Raw genomic sequence first — 23866 nt, 5'->3', positions numbered from 1 at the left:
GCTAGTGGCGATCCTGCTGATAGACTGATGAAGGGGCTGAGCTCCATCACCCATCGGCACGCGATCCCCTGCAAAACCCTGCCCCAGGACCTGACGCCTTTTCGGCGTTAATCGATCCTGGGGCTGCCACCCTCCCGACGACGATCGGCGTTAGGTGGTAGGGATGGGGATAAAGATACACTGTAGTGACCTATAGAAGAATATAGTAATTATTCAGTATACCCACTTTTATGGTAATTATCCTGGTTCCAGCATCAGAAACACTTCCTATATATTGCTGTATATTGGTATGTAGCTCCGCCCTCCCAGTGATGCTTAGCCTAGGCTGTTTAGCTATGTAGAATTCTCCTCCTCGAGTGTTGTGGAAGACCAGGGGCCATATGCAATTCGAGGAGATAAGAAGCTGAAAACATGCGAGCTTCTTATCTCCTCACATCGCTCAGGATTTACCGGCAAATTCAATTGCCAGTTTCACCTGAGCGATGTCCTTGCGTAAAGGAGCATAACTCAGGCGAATACTAGGTATTCGCTGAGCGATGCTCCTGTGTGGCCAGCGATGTGGAGCGAGGCATTAGTGCTGGGGAGCTGTCCTTCAGCACCACAACACTGCTGCCTCGCTCCCCGGGAGATGCGCGCATCGTCGCAAGGCTCTTACCCGTCGCCTCCTGCCGCTCGTCGCTGCTGGGAAATTCAGAAAAAACATACCTCCATCGTTCCGGCTCGCCGCATGTCCCACGCCGCTCCTCCGCTCATCTCTGTCTCTGTGAGTATTGGAGCCCGGCAAAGCATCTTTGAGTCTCCCGCCGGGGCTCCCCATTCCTCCACTAGGTGGCCCAATGAGAATCATCCTGATTCTAATTGGACCAATGAGAATCAGGATGATTCTCATTGGGCCACCTAGTGGAGGAACGGGGAGCCCCGGCAGGAGACTCAAAGATGCTTTGCCGGCTCCAATACTCACAGAGACAGAGATGAGTGGAGGAGCGGCGTGGGACATGCGGTCGAGCCGGAACGATGGAGGTATGTTTTTTGTTACATTTTACATAGGTAAGGAGTCAAAACTGACTCCTTTACCTATTTAAATCCCTGGCATCTGGGGTTTCCTTAGTAAAGGAGGCTCCCTGATGCCAAAATCAGCCCGCTGACACCGGCGATAGGTCTTTTCGCCTGCTCAGAGCAGGTGAAAAGTTAGTACCTATGTTTGGCGGGAAGCATCGCTTCCCGGGAGGTGCAAAATGCAATTGCATAGGGGGAAAGGAACTTGCTGGGCGATTATATCGCCCAAGCGAGTTCTTTTCCGCCCTGGGGGGTGTTAAATGCAATTGCATTAGGCGACCTTGCTGACGCCTATTTTAAGAACTCGCCAGCACTTAGCGCTGGCGAGTTTGGTAATTGCATAGGGCCCCAGGGCTCATATACAATTCACTTTTCCTCTTGACTTATCTCCTAGGAGATCTGTTTTAAACTTCTCTTTGAACTGACTGCTCAGCACACTGCAATTCAAAAAGTACCAAAAACTCGGTGAAAAAGTCAGTGAAAATGGTTCTGACTATTTTCTTGCTGGCTGGTGGTTTAAAGTGACACTGAAGTGAAAAAAAGCTCATGATATAATGAATTGTATGTGTAGTACAGATAATTAATATAACATTAGTTGCAAAGAAAAGAGACTCATATTTTTATTTTAAGTTATATTATTAGCCGAAAGCTCACTGTTTATTAATCTCTAAGTTAGCCAATAAAAGGTATCATCCTGAATCAAAACCCCATGGCTTTTTTTCATAACATCATTCTGTCATATTTGCAATTACAAACCACACTCTTTAACCAGTTCGGCCTATCTGGACGAGTAAGTTCGTCCAGATAGGCTCTGCTGCTGCTGCCGCCGCCGCGTGGTGCGCGCGATCGGGTGCGCTCCCGCTGCTAGCCCCCCGATCAGTGAATGGGAATATAATTCCCATTTACCTATCTAACTTCCCCGCAGAAAAAACGACACTTTCTATTGAGAGAGCGCAGTATTTTTGCCCCCAGGAAACTTCTCCGTGTTCTTTTAGTTCCTGGATGCGAGATCGTTCGCATCCAGGACTTTTTTGACTGTGTCCATCTTGTGGCCAAATAGTAAACTGCACCCACATACACTTTTCAATAAACAATTATCTTAATTTACATTTAAAATTGGCTGTTTCCCTGTTATTTCTAAATAAAATATCGGCGCCATAAATTGTGATAGGGACATCATTTAAACGGTGAAATAACCGGGACAGACGGGCAAATAAAATACATGAGTTTTAAATACGGTAGCGTATATTAATTTCAAACTATAATGGCCAAAAACTGAGGAATAATGAATTTTTTTCATTTCTTTCTTAATCTTCCTGTTAAAATGGATTTAGAAAAAAATAATCCTTAGCAAAATGTACTACCCAAAGAAAGCCTAATTAGTGGCGGAAAAAACAAAATATAGATCAATTCATTGTGATAAGTAGCAATAAAGTTATTGGCGAATGAATGGGAGGTGAACGTTGCTCGGATGCCTGAGGTTTTCGGCACTGCGGTGTTGAATCGGTTAAAATATGAAACAGAGCAGAGCTAATGACCCTTTGAACTCCCATGCAGTAAAACCTTATCTGAAACTGTCTCTCACTGTTTCTTTGATGTATAAGTGCTTCAGAAAATAGGGTTGTGTTGAAGAGAGAAGCTCTTTTGCATAGACAACAACTGAAGTTTTTTTTAACTCTTCCTGTACTGAAAAACAATATGAGACTCTTTCCTTTGCTACTAATGTTCTTGTTCTTAGCTGTACTACACATGCAATTCATTATCTCATAAGTTTATTTTCACTTCAGATTCCCTTGAAAAGGCATTTTATTGACAAGTTGTGAAAATATTACCAAGGAGAAGACTCAGGAGAAAAAGTAAATTGCATATGGGCCCAGGTATTATTTCTACTCACTTCGGAACACACAACAAACAAACATTCCGTAGTGATGCACCTCGCCAGCGATAAAGATGATGATACATTTCAGAATGTGAATCAGGGTGAGGAAGGATTTTACAATATGCAACACTGACTAAATAATTTATAAAGTAATATTGCAAAAAATAAGCAATTTCAGTCACTACGGTATGTTCAGTACAGTTTCTCTTTAAACCCTAATAACAGAAATTAATAAAAAAAAAGAATGCAGGTGTTGAGTTGCCCCGCAAAAGGCAATAGTAGCAGCAATGTCCAATAAAGATTAGAATATTAGAAATTCCCTAACTTTGGGGGTATATTCACTAAAACCATTTAAACTCAGCGTATGCAGGCAGCGCAAGTTGAATTTTACTGGGATTTAGGCAAATTACGTAACCCGTTTCATAATTTGTGTAACTAGCATTTTACATATCCAACGGTTTCAGGGTTTTCAGCTGGGGGCTTCTAGGACCCATTTGGAAATTATGTTTAACTCAAAGGCTGGTTTCACAGTGGGACGTTACAGGCTGCACTAACGCAGCCCACCGCACAGCAATGAAAAATCAATGGGCTGTTCACAGTGCCCACGTTGCGTTACATAGTAACGCTGCGCCATTACACAACGTACTGCATGCAGTACTTTGTAAGCGGCAGAGCCGCGTTAGACTGCTTGGACATGCGCAGTAATGTTGGGGAGGAGCGGAGAGCGGCCAGGCACATGGCTAATTAATATTCACTGCACTCAGTGATGGCTAATTAATATTCACTGCACTCAGTACTTCTTGGAACGGCCGCTCTGTGCGGCGATTGGCAGGCGGGACCATGTGATGCCGCATGCGTTCAAGAGTGCGCATCACGGACGCCAGAGTGAGCTGCACAACGCGGCTCACTGTGACGTCCAAAGCAGGGAGCACCAGGCGTTGTGTTAGGGGCACGTTATGCGACCATAACGTCCCCTAAAACGCAACGTCCTGGTGTGAAACCAGCCTTAAAGGGAACCAGAGATGAACGATTCACACAAAATAAACATATCAGTTGATAGCTTGTAAAGAATAAATGCTCTACCCGATAATTTCGCCACTCTGGTGTGCCTTTTTGAGTGCTTTTTATCCATTATTCCTCCAGGAAATATCCAATATGGCCGCCGGCTCATATTGCTTCTGTTCCAGGTTATAAGCTGTTCTGGATGTGCTGTCTAGCCTCTATGAGACTATAGACAAGAAGGGCTGCTGTAGGCTTTCATCTGTGTGCTTTCAACTTTATTATTCTGGAATGCTGTGTGGCTGCCTGTAGGAAGTGTCTCTCATAGTAATGAAACTGCATACAGTAGATAATAATGACAGGCTGCACACACAGAGCACACAGATCACACAGCCACACTTGTCTGTTAGACAGAGATTTTTCCTGCAGCAGCAGCTCCTCCCTTGTAATCACAGCTCTCAGTATGTAAAGCATGAAATTTGAGCCAGGAGGGGGAAGGCTTGGGCTTGAAAAGACTTCACAGAAAAAGTGACTCAGCTATAATGATTCCAGGTCAAACCTCGACTGAATAGTCGGTGGATTCTTATCACAGTTGATAACAGATAGATTAGACTGAGAAGAATAAAACTAAAAGCAGGGTAGGCGTTGACTGTCATGTTCCCACTGATAAATGTAATAAAATACATGAGGGTGCTTCGTCTCTGGTTCTCTTTAAGGCTCATACACACATCAGACCATAGTCTTTGGAAAATGAAAGATCACAGACCAATTTTACCCCCTTCCATGTAGTATGAGGGCCATACCTACACAGTCTATTCTATGGAGCTGATCTCCCCATCAGACAGAAATCTTTGCAAGATGCTGCACACAAAGATGCTGTAGACATTAAACAGATCAGTATCTGCAAAAGATCTGTTCCTGCAAAAAGATCAGTTCCTGCAAAATTGCATTCATAGTCTGATATCTGCAGATCCTCATACACACCTTGTATAACAGACATTCATCTGCAGATCAGATCCACCAGGATGGATTTTCAGATCTGCAGATGATTGTCTGATCTGCAGATTAATGTCAGTTAAACAAGGTGTGTATGATGATCTGCAGATCTCATAGACTGTGAATGCAATTTGCAGGAACGGATCTTTGGCAGGAACAGATCTTTTGCAGATACTGATCTTTTGTGTCTGTACAGCATCTGTGTGAGCAGCATCTTGCAAAGATTTTTTTCTGATGGGGAGTTCAGCTCCATAGAAAAGACTGTGAAGGTATGGCTCTCATACTACATGAAGGGTGGTAAGATTGGTCTGTGATCTTTCATTTTCCAAAGACTATAGTCTGATGTGTGTATGAGCCTTAAGACTGCTACGGAGGTCTAAAAGCTTTTTAATACAAAACTACTTCCACCTGCAGCAGATGTCTATGAATTCTTGTATCCCTACATTTCAGTGCCACCCAATTCCACTGCTGTCTAAAGTCGTTTAGTACAAAGTTTTGTCTCAGTGCCAACTTTCTACTTTACTTGTAATCTAATATAATAATGTTCAAGTGTCTCTGCATCCCTGCACTTCCTGTGTGTGTGTGTGTGTGTCCCGTGTGTTGCGCTACTGTGCATGTGCAGGGAGGGACAGAGACACTGGGGAGAGCTGAGGGAGGACGGGGCCAGAAGGGGCCGGCGTGTGCTCGAGCGCACAGCGGAGTGGCGACAGACCTAGCCTGCTTTTAAACGGGCTAAGGTCACTAGTACACAAATAATTCTACATTGATGCAGAAATATGTAAATGTTACTGAGTAGAGCCGGGACAAGGTCCTCCAGCACCCAAGGCTGAGACACCAAAGTGCCCCCCCCCCCATTCATCACACACTGATTACTATTAGAGTAAGAGGCGTCCCAGGGCCCCCAACACCCTAATCTCTAGTTATCTGGCTTGCAGTCACTGCCATGTATCCCCTTTTCTTATTTCTCTCTGCTACAAACACAATAGGGGAATGAAAGCTGAGTGAGTTGTGCGCCCCCTGCTACACAGCGCCCTGAGGCTGGAGCCTCTCCTGCCTCTGCCTCGGCCCTGTTACTGAGAATCTATGCAGCTTGAATATGGACCTGCGAAATGCTTTCACTACTAGATCTGATTAGTCCATTCTACAATAGATTTTCCTCCCACATCCCAAAAACATACATATAAGTTAACTGGTTTCCCCCTCAATTGGCCCTAGACTACACTACACGATACATACTGTACATATACGACCGTGGTAGGGAGTAGATTGTGAGCTCCTCTGAGGACAGTCAGTGACATGACTGTATATACTCTGTAAAGTGCTGCAGAAGAGGTCAGTGCTATATAAATACATAATAATAATGATATGGTAGGACATTAGACTATGGCTATGGTAGGATTAGATTTTGAGCTTCTCTGAGGACAGTCAGTGACATGACTACTGTATGTACTCAGTAAAATAATAATTAGCATAATTCTCAATCATCTCATCTCATTTATTTAGACCCCAATAACAATCATACTGGCTAATAAATTTGGAGTTTGGTAAATGTAGATTTGGGCAAGACATTTAATATCTAATTGCCGTAAAATTGGATCATTTTATTGTATGGTGTGTGACCACCTTAACCTCCCAGGGGGTAAGCCCGTGCTGAGCCGCCGCGGAGGATTGCTCAGGCCCTGGTGGGCCGATTTGCACAATTTTCTTTTTGTTGCACGCAGCTAGCACTTTGCTATCTGCGTGCATAGCTCGCTCACCGCCAATTTGCCGCTACCAGTACCCGCCGTGCCGCCTTCCCCCCCAGACCCAGTGCGCAGCCTGGCCAATCAGTGCCAGGCAGCGCTGAGGGGTGGATCGGGACTCCCTCTGACGTCACGACGTCGATGACGTCAGTGACATCATCCCGATCGTCGCCATAGCGACGGGGGAAGCCAAACAGGAAATCCCGTTCTGAACGGGATTTCCTGTTTGTTCTGATCACCGGAGGCGATCAGAAGGGGTGGGGGGTTGCCGCTGCACAGCGGCTATTATGTAGCTAGCGCTAGGCTAGCTACATGATTTAAAAAAAAAAAATTAAAGTGCTGCGCTGCCGACCGCTAGGGAGGTTAAAGAGAACCTGAACTGAAAATAAAAAGTCAAAATAACCATACACAGGTCATACTTACCTCCTGTGTAGTCTACTCCTCAATCTCTTTCTCCTCTCCTGCGTCCCATTTCTCCACTGTAATCAATGGAATTCTCCGTCCTCCATTTTAAAAATGGCAATTACCCCATAACAGCTTCCTGGTCAGCACACTGCTAAACTGTAATATCGCCCATGTGACCCATCGGGAAGCACGGACATTACCTGGAACATTCAGTTGTAGTTACAACTGACAGCTGCTGATACATAACTAAGAGCAACTGGTATATTTCAGTTGTGACAAAATATTGTGAAAACTGGAAGGGATCACTGTAAGCAGAAAATGGTGAGGTTCTGAGAGGAACTGACGGTGAGGTTAGTATGTAATATTCATTTGCAGCTACGTCATGTGTTTATTTTTAAAAAATGTACTCGCTTCAGGTTCCCTTTAAGGGTTAACACCCTCTCTCTTGCCCATCCTCCTCCCAGCAACAGAGAGCCCCTCTCCCCACTAATTTCCCTGTTATACTGATGGAGGCCCCCAAAGTCCCTGCGATGTGATAAGTCACTGGAGGTGTAGTGTCATGTGACCGCTGAGGCCCCGCCCCCAACTCTAACAACTGAGAAGGGTTGTGGCTCTTGCACCTCTTATCCCCACCCATTGCAGCTGGTGGGAGGTTACCCATGGCTAAATAAGCCACTAAACTCACCCAGTATAAAGAACACACTTTTTAAAGAGGAACTGTAACATCAAAATGTCCCCTGGGGGGTACTCACCTCGGGTGGGGGAAGCCTGAGGATCCTAATGAGGCTTCCCACGCCGTCCTCCGTCCCTCGGGGGTCTCGCTACAGCCCTCCGAACAGCGGTGACGTAAATATTTACCTTCCCGGCTCCTGCGCAGGCGCTCTGGTGGCTGTCGGCTCCGAAGTAGGCGGAAATACCTGATCGTCGTCGGGTCTGCTCTACTGCGCAGGCGCAAGTCTGCGGCGCCTGCGCAGTAGAGCGGACCCGACGGAGATCGGGTATTTCCGTCTAGTTCCGAGCCGAAAGCAGCCACAGCGCTGCCGCTGGAGCCTGCAAAGGTAAATATTGAACTGACAGTCGGGTCTGTCGCCGGCTGTTCGGAGGGCTGCAGCGAGACCCCCGTGGGACAGAGGACGGCGTGGGAAGCCTCATTAGGATCCCGAGACTTCCCCCACCCGAGGTGAGTACCCCCCAGGGGATCTTTTTGATGTTACAGAGTCTCTTTAAAGCTAATGGTTACCGATTTAAAAATAAAAAAGTCAGATACTCACCTAAGGAGAGGGAAGGCTCGGTCCTAATGAGACTTCCCTCTCCTCTCCTGGTGCCCGGTCCCGCTCAGGATCCCCCGTAGCAGTATTCGACCAGTTCGGTCAAATACTGACACTTCCGCCACCGAAGGGTAGGTTTTGGAAGTCTTCGGGAGCACTCAGGCTCCCGAAGACGGGCCGCTCCATACTGTGCATGCGCGAGCGCCCTCTATGAAGCACTCGCGCGGGTCTATGACGCACTCGCGCACGCGCAGTATGGAGCGGCCCATCTTCAGGAGCCCGAGTGCTCCCGAAGACTTCCGAAGTCCCCCGCGGCGGGGGATTTGAACGGAGAATCCTGAGGGCACCGGGAGAGGAGAGGGACGGCTCATTAGGACCGAGTCTTCCCTCTCCTTAGGTGAGTATCTGACTTTTTAATTTTTAAATCGGTAACCATTCACTTTAAAAGGGCGCCATGATAATTTGGGTGCCAGAGAGAGCTGCTGGTGGGATATCGGTAACATTAACAACATTCCACTACTTAATTCCTCTACGTAAAAAAATTGGTAATCTTTACTGATATCTTACTATTGCCTAACCCAGGGGTGGGCAAACTTTGTAAGGGTCGGGCTACATTCCTCTCGCATGCGGCCCACTGCTACTGCAGCCTGCTCACTCTCTTCCTGCCTCCCTGTGGAAAAATGGCAGGGGAGGATTGGGTATAACTCACCCTATGACACCCTCCAGCGGCAATCTCCATGGCAACAGTGGCATCATGAGATAAGCTACTATGTAATGTCGGCAGGTCACACGGCGCCGCTGTTACCATGGGGATAGTAGCTGGAGAGTGTGATAGGGTGAGCTGGCTTTCTTGTACGTGCTCAGCATGTATTGTTCTAAGGACGGTGGGAGGGGCGGCTTCATAGCGCCTGCTGCCCGCAGGCCTTAGGTTGCCCATTACTGACCTAACTTAATCAGACTCTCACATGAGCCCTCCCTCTCGATACCTAACCCTAACCCCCACCGATGCCTAACTGCCGATAGCATGGGTGCCACCATAGGTATAGCGAGTGGCCTCTGCTATTTTATCGGGTGCCTCCAGTACCCAAATTACCTGTAATAGCCGCTGATCATGTCTATTAACAAGACGCCTGTGTGCTGGCCATTTTACACGGCCGTAGGTGAGGCTGGGTGAACACATAGCATAAACGCTAGCGTTGCGTAAAACGCTGCATTTTATGCAGCAATTTTAGTCAATGGGATGCAGAAAAAAACGCAGAGACCTGCGATTTACAGTATGCGTTCCGAAAACGCACATAATGAAAGTCAATGGGAAAACAATGGTATGCGTTTTTCATGGGTTATTTAAAAAAAAAACCAAAAAACTTTTTTGCTGTATTTTTGCTTCCTGTTGTCTTCCAAGTGATTTGTATAAATGGAAATATAAAAATGCATGGAAAATGCATACAAAACGCATATGCGAACCGCAAACACATTCAAACACACGCAAAACGCATGAAAAATGCATCGCAAACGCAGGGAAAAATGTAGTAAAAACACTAAATAATAGCCCACAACATTAACATAAAACATGACATAAAACGCAGCCTTTCACGCTATGTGAACCCAGCCTTAGGCCTCTTGCACACTACATGCGTTTCTGATTCGCGATTTTTACCCGATTTTAGGCCTCTTGCACACTATGGGCTTAATTCACTAAATTGTGATAACTCATATAACGGGCGCGCGCGTTACAACGTGCGTAACGATTTACGTGCACAAACAGAAGTTACGCGTGTTATAACGTGTGCAAAACGCTAGCACGGCCGTGATATGATTTATCACGAATTAGTGAATCAAGCCCTATATGTGATTCCGATTTTTAATCGATTCCGATTTTTAATAGATCCAGCATCATGCGTTTTTTCCTCTTGTATTGATAGCAGCCAGGGAAAAATCAGAATCGCAAATCGGATTTATGATTTGCAGTGTGCAAGAGGCCTCAGTGTGTTGTCAGTTATAGATCAGTCAGCAGAGGAAGGACCGGTTATTTAAAAAAAGACAAGAAGTTTTAAATCAGGATGATACCATTTATTGGCTAACTACAAATGAATAAGAATAAACAAGCTTTCGGCCTTGCAGCCTTCGTCAGGTTTACATCCTGTTAGTTTGCAAGCTGGTGGTACAGACAGCTTATATACATGCAACATCAAAAGGGAAAACATATTTTTTTCAAGCATAAATACGTCATTAAGATGCCTTAATACAAACAGACCATCTAAATGGGGTAAGATAAGGATCCTTGTTTACTCCATTGCTCACAGACCTGGTGTTAGGATTGACCCAGAGGTATCGTAAATTCTTAGTTCACAAGTTCAGCTAGAATGGCTGAGACAGTTCATATATCATCAATCTCATACCAATATAGAAAGTTGTTGTCCTTATTCAAACCCTTCTGCACAGCTTTGAACCAATTTATAAATTTTGTTTCTGCTATTAATCGGTCATTTGAAGGATCCTTATCTTACCCCATTTAGATGGTCTGTTTGTATTAAGGCATCTTAATGACGTATTTATGCTTGAAAAAAATATCTGTTTTCCCTTTTGATGCATGTATATAAGCTGTCTGTACCACCAGCTTGCAAACTAACAGGATGTAAACCTGACGTAGGCTGCAAGGCCGAAAGCTTGTTTATTCTTATTCATTTGTAGTTAGCCAATAAATGGTATCATCCTGATATAAAACTTCTTGCTTTTACTGATGCCTAACACGGTACAATACCCTACTGCTACTACTTAAATGGTTAATTTGCATATATTCAGCAGTGGTGCCTGGGAGACATCTCGAGCTCACTCCAACCTGAATTATAGCAAATTCTTTCTGTTTTAGGAAAGCAAACTTTTGTTTTTGTTTCGCTACTACTTAAAAAAAGACTTGTGACATTCTCACAGGGAAGGATCAACAAAGGCTGTCTGAGGTTTCCTGTCCCTTCGTGATCCTGCATGTATACTGGGAGGAACTGGAACCGCATGTTTCACAAACCATCATGTAAATATTTGCATTCTTCCAGTCCCTAAATCTTGTGTTGGAAACGTCCACTTCAAGTAAACACAAACACATGAAGAATTCCCAGCCCCGCCCCTCCCAGGCGCCAATTAAAACGCACTCCTAACTCTCTAACAACAGAGGTCTTCATATGACAAAAAGGTAAAAAGAAAACGGAGGAGCGCTCCGCAGTGCATTCAACTTATTATTATAAAAATGCAATTGTCACCTTTCAGCGCTCCTTCCATTCATTCGTCTATAACTTTATCACTACTTATCACAATGAACTGATCTATATCTTGTTTTTTCCGCCACCAATTAGGCTTTCTTTGGGTGCTACATTTTGCTAAGAGCTACTTTACTGTAAATGCATTTTAACAGGAAGAATCAGTTTTCGTCCATTATAGTTTTAAAATAACACATGCCTCCATAATTAAAACCCATGAAATGTACCGGTATTTGCCCATTTGTCCCGGTTATTACACTGCTTAAATTATGTCCCCATAACAATGTTTGGCGCCAATATTTGATTTGGAAATAAAGGTGCATTTTTTTCAGTTTTGCGTCCATCCCTAATTACAAGCCCATAGTTTATAAAGTAACAGTGTTATACCCTCTTGACATAAATATTTAAAGAGTTCAGTCCCTAAGGTAACTATTTATGTATTTTTTTTTATTGTAATTTTTTTTTCTTTTTATTACAAAAAAATATAAAATTGGGGAGTGTGTGAGTTAATGAGTTTATAATGTAAGACTAGGTATTTATACATAAAAAATGTTTTTGAATGTAGTTTTACTATTACTTTTTTGTTCATGCGACCTGTAAGCGTCGGAAGTACGCTTAGAGGACGTTGGGAAACTTTTTTTTTTTTTCACAATGATCGCGCTGCTTCTCATAGAAGCTGGGGGCTGAGATCAACGGTTTTTCCCGTTTATTGATCTCCGGGCGAGCGGGCGGTGGCGTGCACGAGCAAGCGGGAGCGCAGCGGTACCACTAGGGGCAGTACGTGTTTCTACGCCCCTGGTGGTAAAGTGGTTAAAACACACTTACTAAAAAGCAGTGTTGCATCAGCTTGTCATGGGTAAATCCCATAAATAACCTCCAGCAGGCAACCTGTTCCTCCTCTGTGGCCAGCAGCTGGGGGTGTCCCAGATGGTGTGGACAAGGTGCCTCCTGTCGATGTCTGTATGCCAGTGACCTCACAACTCGTGTCGGCATGTCCACGCCTTTGTCAAGTGAGTGGACACAGAGGCCACAGAGGAGGAACAGGTTGCCCGCTGGAGGTTATTTATGGGATTTACCCATGACAAGCTAAGGCAACACTGCTTTTTAGTAAGTGTGTTTTAATCTTGCACATTTTTATAATAAAAAGTTGAATGCACTGCAGAGCGCTCCTCCGTTTTCTTTCTACCTTTTTGCCACAGCCTATCCCTTCAGCCGGCTAGGAGGAGCAGCTGAAGTTCTGTATTTGTTTACCACACGTGTGTTCAAGTAACGCAAGATTGCACATCTTTTTTTCTTGTCTTCATATGACACTCATGCAAATATATTGCTAAATGTAAATCAAATACTATAAGGTGCTCAAAACTGAATGTTTTGTGTGTCTTATACTATTTGATTTACATTTATTTAAATGAAGGATATCCTCCGGGGTGTAGGTTACTGAGCTGTAATCATTTTATGAACAACGCACCTTTTCAAATATATTGCAAACCAAATGTCACACTACAGCTTTTTATAATAGTGTTCCTGCCTGGCAGCATATAGTCTGACATAAGGTAGCCATACACTGGTCGATTTGCCATCAGATCCGACCAACAGATAGATCCCTCTCTGATTGAATGTGATCAGAGATGGATCATATGGCTGCCTTTACTGCAAACAGATTGTGAATCGATTTCAGCCTGAAACCGATCACAATCTGTGAAGCTACCGCCGCCCTCCCGCATACATTACCTGCTCCGGCAGACGCGAGTCCCCTGGTCTCCGCTGTCTCCTTCTCCGCGCTCGGCTCCTCCAGCTTCACTGAACTTCTTGCCGGGGAAGTTTAAACAGTATAGGGCGCTCTACTGTTTAAACTTCCTGCCGGGACAGGAAGTTCAGTGAAGCTTGCTGGAGCCCAGCAGAGAAGTGACAGCGGAGACCAGGGGACAGGCGCCGTCCGGATCAGGTAATGTATAGACGCTAGCGTCGTTCGTCTGGCATTCGAACGCCGCTATGGACGCACTACCGACCCGCCGTCGATCGAGCAAAATCTTCTGCATGGACGGATCGACAGGAACGATTGTTTTCGGATGGAAATCGATCATTCTGTCAGAGTTTGCGCAACGATTTCACAGCAGATTCGATCACAGTGATCGAATCTGCTGTATATCGGCGGGAAAATCGTTAAGTGTATGGGCCACTTTATAATGTCCTTTCATCCACATACCTCCCAGCTTTTGGAGATTTAAGACACACCCCTGAAACACCCATAAACACCCCCCCCCCCCGCCACACCCCCAGAGGTAAGGTAGTATACAAAATATATAGAGGCGGTGTGTTTTAAGGTTAAATTTATTTAGGAGTACAATATGGTCAGAGGTTGAAGTGGGAATGGCCTAAGTTAGATCTTATGCTTCCTGGAAAAAAGTGAGTTTTGAGGGAGAGTTTAAAGATTTCAAAGGTTGGAAAGTGACGGAGGTGTTGTGAAAGGGGATTCCAGACGAGGGGTGAAGCACGTGAGAAATCTTGAACACATGAATGTGAGGAACAGATTCTAGAGGAGGACAAAACAAGGTCATTTGCAGATCTGAGATTGCGGTTGGGTTGGTATCTGGAAACTAGTGAGGAGATGTACAGGGGAGAGGGATAGCGCAGAGCTTTATTTGTTGTGATACCACTACTTAAATAAACATCTTTAGATCCCACAGCTCTCTCCCAACAGCTACTATTTAATAAAAACAAAACAAAAAATAAACCCTGTGTACACAGACCAAAAATCAAGCATTATGCCAAGTTACCTATAAGTGACCCCTAACACTTGGAATTAAACTTGAGGCATAGCTTTGTTACAATTATCTCTTTGTTCTATTGTTACCGGTAACATTACTCTGAACTTCTCAGTTTTCCAGTGAGTCCTACTGCTGGTTCTCCAGAAAGTCTTGAGCAAGTCAGTGACCGGCCAATGACCCGAAAAACTTGTCTCCCGTGACCGGCCAGCTACCCCTCACACTTCCACAGAAGGATATATCCAGTGTCTGTTCTCTGTGACCTGGACTTGTGTAATTAGTAATAACACTTTGTCACCTACTGAAGCTAAACAGCTTAAATATCAACTCTACTCAGGAGTAATCGCCTTCATCAGGAAAGCTAAAATAAAGTAAAAGTCCGAAGTGTTTTTTTTTTTTTTTTTTTTTTATAAAGGGAATTGTTCTAACATATACTGTATTATATTCAAAACAATTTCACTAGGAATTCCATATTTTTACACACCCATACCTGAGCGGTATGGACGAGCTCAGCTCATACCGCCGCAGGGGATCGCATGGCCCCGGGTGAGTTTTTCTAAATAAAAATTGTCTCAGATCACCGCCGGCACCCTCTGATTCCCCGGATTGCCGCCCTTATACGTACCTCCCCGGAACCTGCGATGGCGCAGCCTCTCCAATAGCCTCCAGGCGTCGCAATGGGGAGGATCGGGACTGCGCATGACGTCGATGACATCAGACGTCATGTCCGATCGTCGCCATAGCGACGACAGAAGCTGTACGGGGAAGTTGCGGTTCTTGCGGGATCGCGGCTAGGTAAATATAGCTGGCGACGATCAGGGGATCAAAGCAGTGCCGGGGGATTTGGGGCACATGTGTAGCTAGCCTAGTGCTAGCTACACTATATAAAACACATTTGAAACCAAAATTTCCCTCCCGCGGACGCATGGCCGCAAAGATTGAACGCTAGGGTGGTTAAAATGTCAAGCCAAATGTTTATCTGGTCAGAATAGAAGCACTGCAAAAGTGTCTCGGGCTTAGGCCACGTTCACATTATCAAACGTGGATGGCCGTGCGATCGGAACGCAACGCGTACGAACGCACGCCGCCTGCCTTTGCATGTATTGCGTGGCTGATGGCTATACTGAACTGGTCATTGGTCAGGAACGCATGCAGTGTGAACATCAGACAGTGCCCTCCATGCATTTCGGATGTTGCAAGTTTCTGCCTCCCGCACGTGTTGCCGAAACACGGACGGCAACGCGTGCAATGTGAATGGGGCCTTAGGGCTCTTCCACACTAGGAGCTGATCCGTGCATTTTGACAGATCGCGCTTAGGCTGTGTTTAGAAAGGTAACATGAACGCCTATTTGACTTTCATGTTAAAGAGGAACTCCAGTGAACATTTTACTGTGGGCAGGTGATGTAGCTGCTGCATGGTTTTTGGCAGCTGGAAACAGCTGTAAACAGCTATTTCCCACAAAAGTTCGAACTTTTCTTGTGGGAGGGGTTACTTGTGGGAGGGGTTTCACCACAATAGTCATACAGCGCCCCCTGATGGTCTGTTTGTGAAAAGGAATAGATTTCTCATGTAAAAGGGGGTATCAGCTACTGATTGGGATAAAGTTCAATTTTTGGTCGGAGTTTCTCTTTAACTTTCACATTAGACAAAGCATTCCAGAGCGTAACGTTGTAACACATCTGGGAGCTTTGTAACGTCCGGTGCTTTGAACTACTGCCTTTAATCAGCGTCGCACCGCAACTTCCTGACGTCACGCCGCAAGTCACAAACGCGTTCACGAAATCGGTTCGAGCATGCGTTATGTAATGTGATAGAGGCCTTATGAAAAGAGTCAAAAGCACGCCTGCACAGTAAAATTAGCCAAAATCACAAAATTGGATTTATTGATGTGATAATGAAATGTCTTCAGAACTAAACTGGCTTTTATACAAAGATCTTGAAGGCAGAAATTGATTAAAATGAAACGGGGACCTTAGGCAAGTTTTTTTTTTTTTTTTTTTTTTTTAGTATGATTTGGTCGCGGCTGGGCAACTGACTAGGTTGGCCTTGTGGGTGATCTGACTCTGCTTGAAGGGTTATATCAGTTAACCATAGCGACCCTGTTTACGTGGTACAAACTTAGAGAAGAGCATATAGCATCTTCACCCACATAGGCCCTTTCACCCCTGTGATTTTCCTTATAGAGAAACACAATATCCGTCACCCAGAAGATTTACACCAAAAAACAAAGTGAAATCAAAATGAAATGAAAGACATCATTTGGGTTGGAAAAGTTATGGATCTTGCCCACTTTTATTTAAACTCTATTTTGTGTCACAACTGGAATATCTGTGACAAACAATGGGCAAAAGAAAAAGATGTATCTCAGCTGGAAGAGATTTCGCTAAACAAAAATAGCTGTGTTCACACAACCTCAGGATTATATAAAAAGCTATCATTCTAGGTGTACGGTAACTCCTGCTTTTAAAGCACACCTGAACTAAGAGGAATATGGAAGCTGCCATATTTATTACCTTTTAAGCAATGCACATTGCCTGGCTGTCCTGCTGATCCTCTGCCTTCAATACTTTTAGACACAGCCCCTGAACAAGCATGCAGATCAGGCGCTCTGACTGAAGTCTGACTGGATTAGCTGCATGCTTGTTTCCGGTGTGTGATTCAGACACTACTGCAGCGAAAGAGATCAGCAGGACTGCCAGGCAACTGGTTTTGATTAAAAGGAAATAAATATGGCAGCCGCCATATCCCTCTCACTTCGGTTTCCTTTAGAGGGAACCTGAGCGAGGGAGCTAGTCAGGGACTTCACTACAGAAGAGTGGCAAAAAAGGCCCAGAACTAACCTTCTAAGTCCACTGTGAGTAAAGGGACTACACAGCGTAGATTGAAGATGGTATAAAACTCTAGTCTTTCTGGGTTTCTTTTCTAAACTGGGCCCTGGAGGATAAGTAGAGCCTGGTACACACTATCAATTATGATGGGCCAATCACAGACCAATTTTACCACTTTTATATAGCAGGAGGGTCAACAGATATCGAATACTATGGGCAGATTGTGTAGGTAAACTCTCACACTACACAAAGGTGGTAAAATTGGTCAGTGATTGGCCACTTAACCACTTAAGTACCAGCGGTCTCTGCCCCCTTAAAGACCAGAGACCGCTGGTACAAGAACGACGGAATCCTGACGAATTGCCGCGCATACCCGCCACAACCGCCGTCATCGCCGCATGCCGGGTTCCTCAGGACATAGACTCTGTCGTCTCTATGACGGCAGAGTCATGTGAGCCAGTCAGGTGCCGCTTTCATTGGCTCCTGGCTGTGTCTATAATGTAAGCCAATGTGAGCGGCTCACATTGATAGACACGGCCAGGAGCCAATGAAATCGGCTCCTGACCGGCTCACACCAGTGAGCTGCGGCGAGAGACGTCGTGTTTGAGTGGCGTGATCGGTGGGGAGCGACAGAAACGGCGAATGCGCGCTGCGGACGGTGACTGAAATCTACGACCTGCCAGCGAGGAAGCCACCAAAACTGGGCGTAGATTTCAATCACTACGGTCCTAAAGTATTTAAGGTTGGAGGTGTGTACTAGCCGTCAGATCTGTATGATACACAAACACTTCTCAGAGACTCACCTTCCTCCTTCCTCCTCCCGCAGTTCAGTCCAAACAGAGGCATTTCAGAGCACGACTCCAGCTACAATTCCATGGAAATCCTGCGGAGAGACAACATAAGTGAGTATGGCTGCGGAGGCAGAACCAAGCATGCAGCCTGATCCATCCCCCAGCATATCCCCCATCATCAATCTACACATGTTTACAGCCAATGTCAGTGGAAACATAACTGTATGTGGCCGGACAACATAGCCAGGAAGAATGCAATGAAAAAAGAATTCACAAAACATTATTCTGGTTTAGCCCCTCCCTATGCTGACCACAGAGAGAAATATGTGTCAGGAATAACAGTGTGCATTAAAGGGGAACTCCAGGAAAAAAGGTTTAACTTGAAAGTGGCATGAAACTCAGCATTTTCTCTCTGCTCTAAAACATTAATTACAGCGTAAAATCTACTACCACAAAAAAAATTGTAGCAGAACAGCATTCAAACAGCACTTTGTTCTTCAGCGGAAAGCTTTCTGCCGCATTGTTTACATTCCTTTGTCAGATACATTTAGTAAACATTAGCAAAACTGATGAAACTGAGCTGTACTGAGCTGAGGAGCAGAAAGAGCTGAGAGGTGATCACTAGATAGACATTAATATGTAAATACAGCAGCTATGCAATAAAATACAACAGCTTTCACAGCAGACAAACTGTACTGTGGGAACTTGTAATTTGTAAACCGACAATATTACTTGTGCAGAAAAACAAAATATGATAACTGTATGGGTAATAAGTAGAAAAACACATTTTTATTGAATGTTATGGTGGGGATACACGGTACGTTTCTGTACCGTGTATCGACCAGCTGATCCGGCCAGCTGATAATATTCAGCTGGCCCGATCATGCCATTCGACCCGCGCCCGCTCGATTCCCGCCGGTGGACAATGACAGGGAATCGAGCGGTGATAAGGAAGCGCTGGCGGGGACGAGCGGGGATGCGTCGGCATCGGCGCATAAAACGAGCCGTGTATGATCGGCATTAGAGTTTAAACCCACTTTAATTTTAAAAGGGGACTTTTAGTATTGCATAGACGTCTGGAATTTCCTGTCTACATGATTGGGTGACTGGTGACTTGAGAAACTTTAGTGGGGTTAAAAACATCAATAAAAAAGACTATTGATTCGGTAAACACTATTTTTTGGTTATAAAGAAAAAGCTGTTATTTATGCCTGTGGTTTCATTGAAAACATTCTTTTCATTCCCAGTCCCAGTGACAGAGATACTAAGCACAGCAGGAGGGGGAATGTTCCCCAAACCCGAAAACTGACAACGAATAAAAAAAAACATGAATATTTTTTGACCCCTCCCATTTTAACTAAATCTAAAAAGGAAAGTCTTGCGCGGAGTTATGCCTTAAATGCTATATAAACACAGAAGAATTTAATCTCCCAAAATGCCTGTTTCTGAGCGCACGAAGCAGACTGCCAAATTACCTCAGCCTGGTACACACTTTCAATTATGATTGCCCAATCACTGACCAGTTTAACCATCTCCATGTAGTATGAATGTCAACAGATATTAAATACTAGAGGAGATTGTGTAGGTAACCCTTCATGCTACACGGAGGTGGTAAAATTAGTCAGTGATTTACCATAGTCATAGTCTAATGTCCTACCATATTATTATTATTATGTATTTATATAGCACTGACATCTTCTGCAGCACATTACAGAGTACATAGTCATGTCACTGACTGTCCTCAGAGGAGCTCACAATCTAATCCTACCATATTCCTTGTATAATTTCCTACCATATTATTATTATTATGTATTTATATAGCACTGACATCTTCTGCAGCACTTTACAGAGTACATAGTCATGTCACTGACTGTCCTCAGAGGAGCTCACAATCTAATCCCTACCATAGTCCTAGTATAATGTCCTACCATATTATTATTATGTATTTATATAGCACTAACATCTTCTGCAGCACATTACAGAGTACATAGTCATGTCACTGACTGTCCTCAGAGGAGCTCACAGTCTAACCCTACCATATTCCTAGTATAATGTCCTACCATATTATTATTATGTATTTATATAGTGCTGACATCTTCCGCAGCACTTTACAGAGTACATAGTCGTGTCACTATCTGTCTTCAGAGGGGCTCGGAATCGAATCCCTACCACAGTCATCTGTCTATCATAGTCTTTTATAAGGAAGCCAATTAAATTATGTGTATGTTTTTGGGATGTGAGAGGAACCCCACACAGACACGGACACGGGTAGAACATACAAACTCTGCGCAGATAGTGCCGTGGCGCGGATTCAAACAGGGGACCCAGAGATGCAAGGCAACATTGCTATGATCCTATACAAGTGGGAACCAAGCCTTCTGCTTTGTGCAGGTGAACATTTTAATTTATATGGGTTTTTCTTTTTTGCAACATATAGTAATGGCACTCCTCATCTATATACTTTGAATGGAAACAAAGCCATGTTTGTGCTCTGGCAGGACGGTGAGAGCTCTGGCTCATTCTTTGTTTGCATCCACGATCAAACAATGCCACAAACTCAGCATTAGCCTGTTACTTCACATGTCTGAGCAGGCCAGTCTCCTGTAACAGGGAAACAGCTGGGAACAGTTAAGTCACATTCTTCAAACTGATGTGTGACTGTGAGGGGATTAGTGTCAAACAGGAGCTCCTATGACTGAGGTGAGGGAAGAGAGGACGGTTGCATACACTGTTTGATAACATTCGGGCCCGTTTCACACATACTGCGTCGCATCGTGTTGCGGTACGCTCCCCCCTTGCAACGGCCATTAGTCTCTATGAAATAGTATAGTGCTACAGATGTGCCAAGAAGATTAATATACAGGGAGTGCAGAATTGTTAGGGAAGTTGTATTTTTGAGGAATAATTTTATTATTGAACAACAACCATGTTCTCAATGAACCCAAAAAACTCATTAATATCAAAGCTGAATATTTTTGAAAGTAGTTTTTAGTTTGTTTTTAGTTTTAGCTATTTTAGGGGGATATCTGTGTGTGCAGGTGACTATTACTGTGCATAATTATTAGGCAACTTACCAAGAAACAAATATATACCCATTTCAATTATTTATTTTTACCAGTGAAACCAATATAACATCTCAACATTCACAAATATACATTTCTGACATTTAAAAACAAATCAGTGACCAATATAGCCACCTTTCTTTGCAAGGACACTCAGAAGCCTGCCATCCATGGATTCTGTCAGTGTTTTGATCTGTTCACCATCAACATTGCGTGCAGCAGCAACCACAGCCTCCCAGACACTGTTCAGAGAGGTGTACTGTTTTCCCTCCTTGTAAATCTCACATTTTATGATGGACCACAGGTTCTCAATGGGGTTCAGATCAGGTGAAGAAGGAGGCCATGTCATTAGTTTTTCTTCTTTTATACCCTTTCTTGCCAGCCACGCTGTGGAGTACTTGGACGTGTGTGATGGAGCATTGTCCTGCATGAAAATCATGTTTTTATTGAAGGATGCAGACTTCTTCCTGTACCACTGCTTGAAGAAGGTGTCTTCCAGAAACTGGCAGTAGGACTGGGAGTTGAGCTCAACTCCATCCTCAACCCGAAAAGGCCCCACAAGCTCATCTTTGATGATACCAGCCCAAACCAGTACTCCACCTCCACCTTGCTGGCGTCTGAGTCGGACTGGAGCTCTCTGCCCTTTACCAATCCAGCCACGGGCCCATCCATCTGGCCCATCGAGACTCACTCTCATTTTATCAGTCCATAAAACCTTAGAAAAATCAGTCTTGAGATATTTCTTGGCCCAGTCTTGGCGTTTCAGCTTGTGTGTCTTGTTCAGTGGTGGTCGTCTTTCAGCCTTTCTTACCTTGGCCATTGCACACCTTGTGCGTTTGGGCACTCCAGTGATGTTGCAGCTCTGAAATATGGCCAAACTGGTGGCAAGTGGCATCTTGGCAGCTGCACGCTTGACTTTTCTCAGTTCATGGGCAGTTATTTTGCGCCTTGGTTTTTCCACATGCTTATTGCGACCCTGTTGACTATTTTGAATGAAACGCTTGATTGTTCGATGATCACGCTTCAGAAGCTTTGCAATTTAAGAGTGCTGCATCCCTCTGCAAGATATCTCACTATTTTTGACTTTTCTGAGCCTGTCAAGTCCTTCTTTTGACCCATTTTGTCAAAGGAAAGGAAGTTGCCTAATAATTATGCACACCTGATATAGGGTGTTGATGTCATTAGACCACACCCCTTCTCATTACAGAGATGCACATCACCTAATATGCTTAATTTATAGTAGGCTTTCGAGCCTATACAGCTTGGAGTAAGACAACATGCATAAAGAGGATGATGTGGTCAAAATACTCATTTGCCTAATAATTCTGCACTCCCTGTACACTAAAAGAAGTGTGTAAGGAGGGTAGTGGTGGATTTACCTCCCCATAAATGACTCAATTTCAAATAAAAATCACTTTATTATATACTCCAAAGTGTGATGCGTTTTGCCAGTATAACCCGCTTCATCAGGCAAAATCAAGGAGTGACTGGAACTAGTTATGTAACAAGCCAAGCGCCTTAGTCTCTGAGACTGACCACACTACGACGTGATGAGGCAGGAAGTGGTTAAACTGGATCCGAGATGAAAAACGAACTATAACAAGTAACTTGTCAATATGTCTTATCTAAAGTTAAGATAGCAGGGCAAAGCATATGAAGCTGCAAAAAGCTTCAACAGTTTATGATTATTTATTCCTGTGATACAATGAGGGCAGCCATGTTCTGTTTGTCACATTGTCACAGGCTGAGAGCTGGAGATGCTATCAGCTTGCCTGTGTGTAAATTCAGTCCCCTATGCTTCTGAAATCAATGCCTAGTAACCTCCTCCTCCTCCTGCCCAGACTGAGCTCCCATAAGCCCTTGTTACAGTGCCAAGGCACAAAAGGAGCTGTCGGCGAGGCTGGTTTAGTTTATAGGGAATTAGAGTATTAAAACAAAACAAAAAAAGTATTTGGCTTGAGGAATGCCCTATAAACTATATGAAAGGAACACAATTATGCAATGAGTAAAAGTTTATCTCGGATCCACTTTAAGACAACACAGACTCTGCAGTGCATTGCCGATCAGTACTGCACAACAGGCATTTGTATTAGAGTCTATGGCACAGCAACAATCTATTTCGATTGTTGCTGTGGCGATACGATGCGCATGCACCGATTAGAGGAAAAAAAGTGATGTAATTCCTGTCTGGCAGGAAGCAAGTCACTGTTCAGGGGGCGGAGCTAAGCATATTACCCTGTCAGCGCACTTTGCCGCGGGTAATGTGCAAGGTGAAATAGTGCGGTGGGATTGTCCTGCCCCGGGCTCTCATGCCACAGATGAATCGCACCACATTAGATGTGACACTAGCCTTAGTCTTGAAACCCACTAGCAGCGCTTTTCTAAGCGCTTGTGAGTTGTAAAGCTCATGCTAATGCAATGCTAGGGGGAATTTTTGAAAAATGACATCTCTCAAGTGAGAACACACACATAGCATTACATTAGCAAGAGCTTTTATAATCACCAGCTCTTGTTTCCACCCCATTCCTTTAGATTGTAAGCTCGCAAGGGTAGGGCTCTCACCCTTTTGTGTCATGGAATGTTATTAATTTAATTGCTTGCACACTGTTAGACATTTATACATTTTAGTCATCATGTTAAATCAAACTGTAATCAGCAGTGCTGTATCTTGTATCAGTGTTCATATTTGATGTATATCATTGTCTGTATCATTATGTATTCCTTGTTTGTTTCTTACATTGTACGGCGCCACGGAATATGTTGGCGCTTTACAGTATAAATAAATAATAATAATAACAAGCGCTCAGAAAAGCACTGCTAGTG

At 44.2% G+C, this 23866-nt stretch overlaps 1 protein-coding gene across 5 annotated transcripts in view; it reads right to left on the bottom strand.

Moving 5' to 3' along the window:
• LOC137531647 (phospholipid-transporting ATPase ID-like) overlaps positions 1–23866 on the bottom strand; it is a 240948-nt gene that overhangs the window by 116649 nt on the left and 100433 nt on the right. For all 5 annotated transcript variants that reach the window (XM_068251600.1, XM_068251614.1, XM_068251623.1 and 2 more), the window contains one exon: positions 17994–18073. In XM_068251600.1, the coding sequence (XP_068107701.1) occupies positions 17994–18036 (43 nt within the window). In that variant the 5' untranslated portion in view covers positions 18037–18073. The remainder of the gene's footprint in view (positions 1–17993; positions 18074–23866) is intronic.

The sequence above is a fragment of the Hyperolius riggenbachi genome, chromosome 1 (genome assembly GCF_040937935.1).
Source record: "Hyperolius riggenbachi isolate aHypRig1 chromosome 1, aHypRig1.pri, whole genome shotgun sequence".
Taxonomy (NCBI): Eukaryota; Metazoa; Chordata; class Amphibia; order Anura; family Hyperoliidae; genus Hyperolius; species Hyperolius riggenbachi.
Note: the sequence above shows the minus strand (reverse complement) of the source record. Positions and strands in the feature narration are given on the sequence as shown.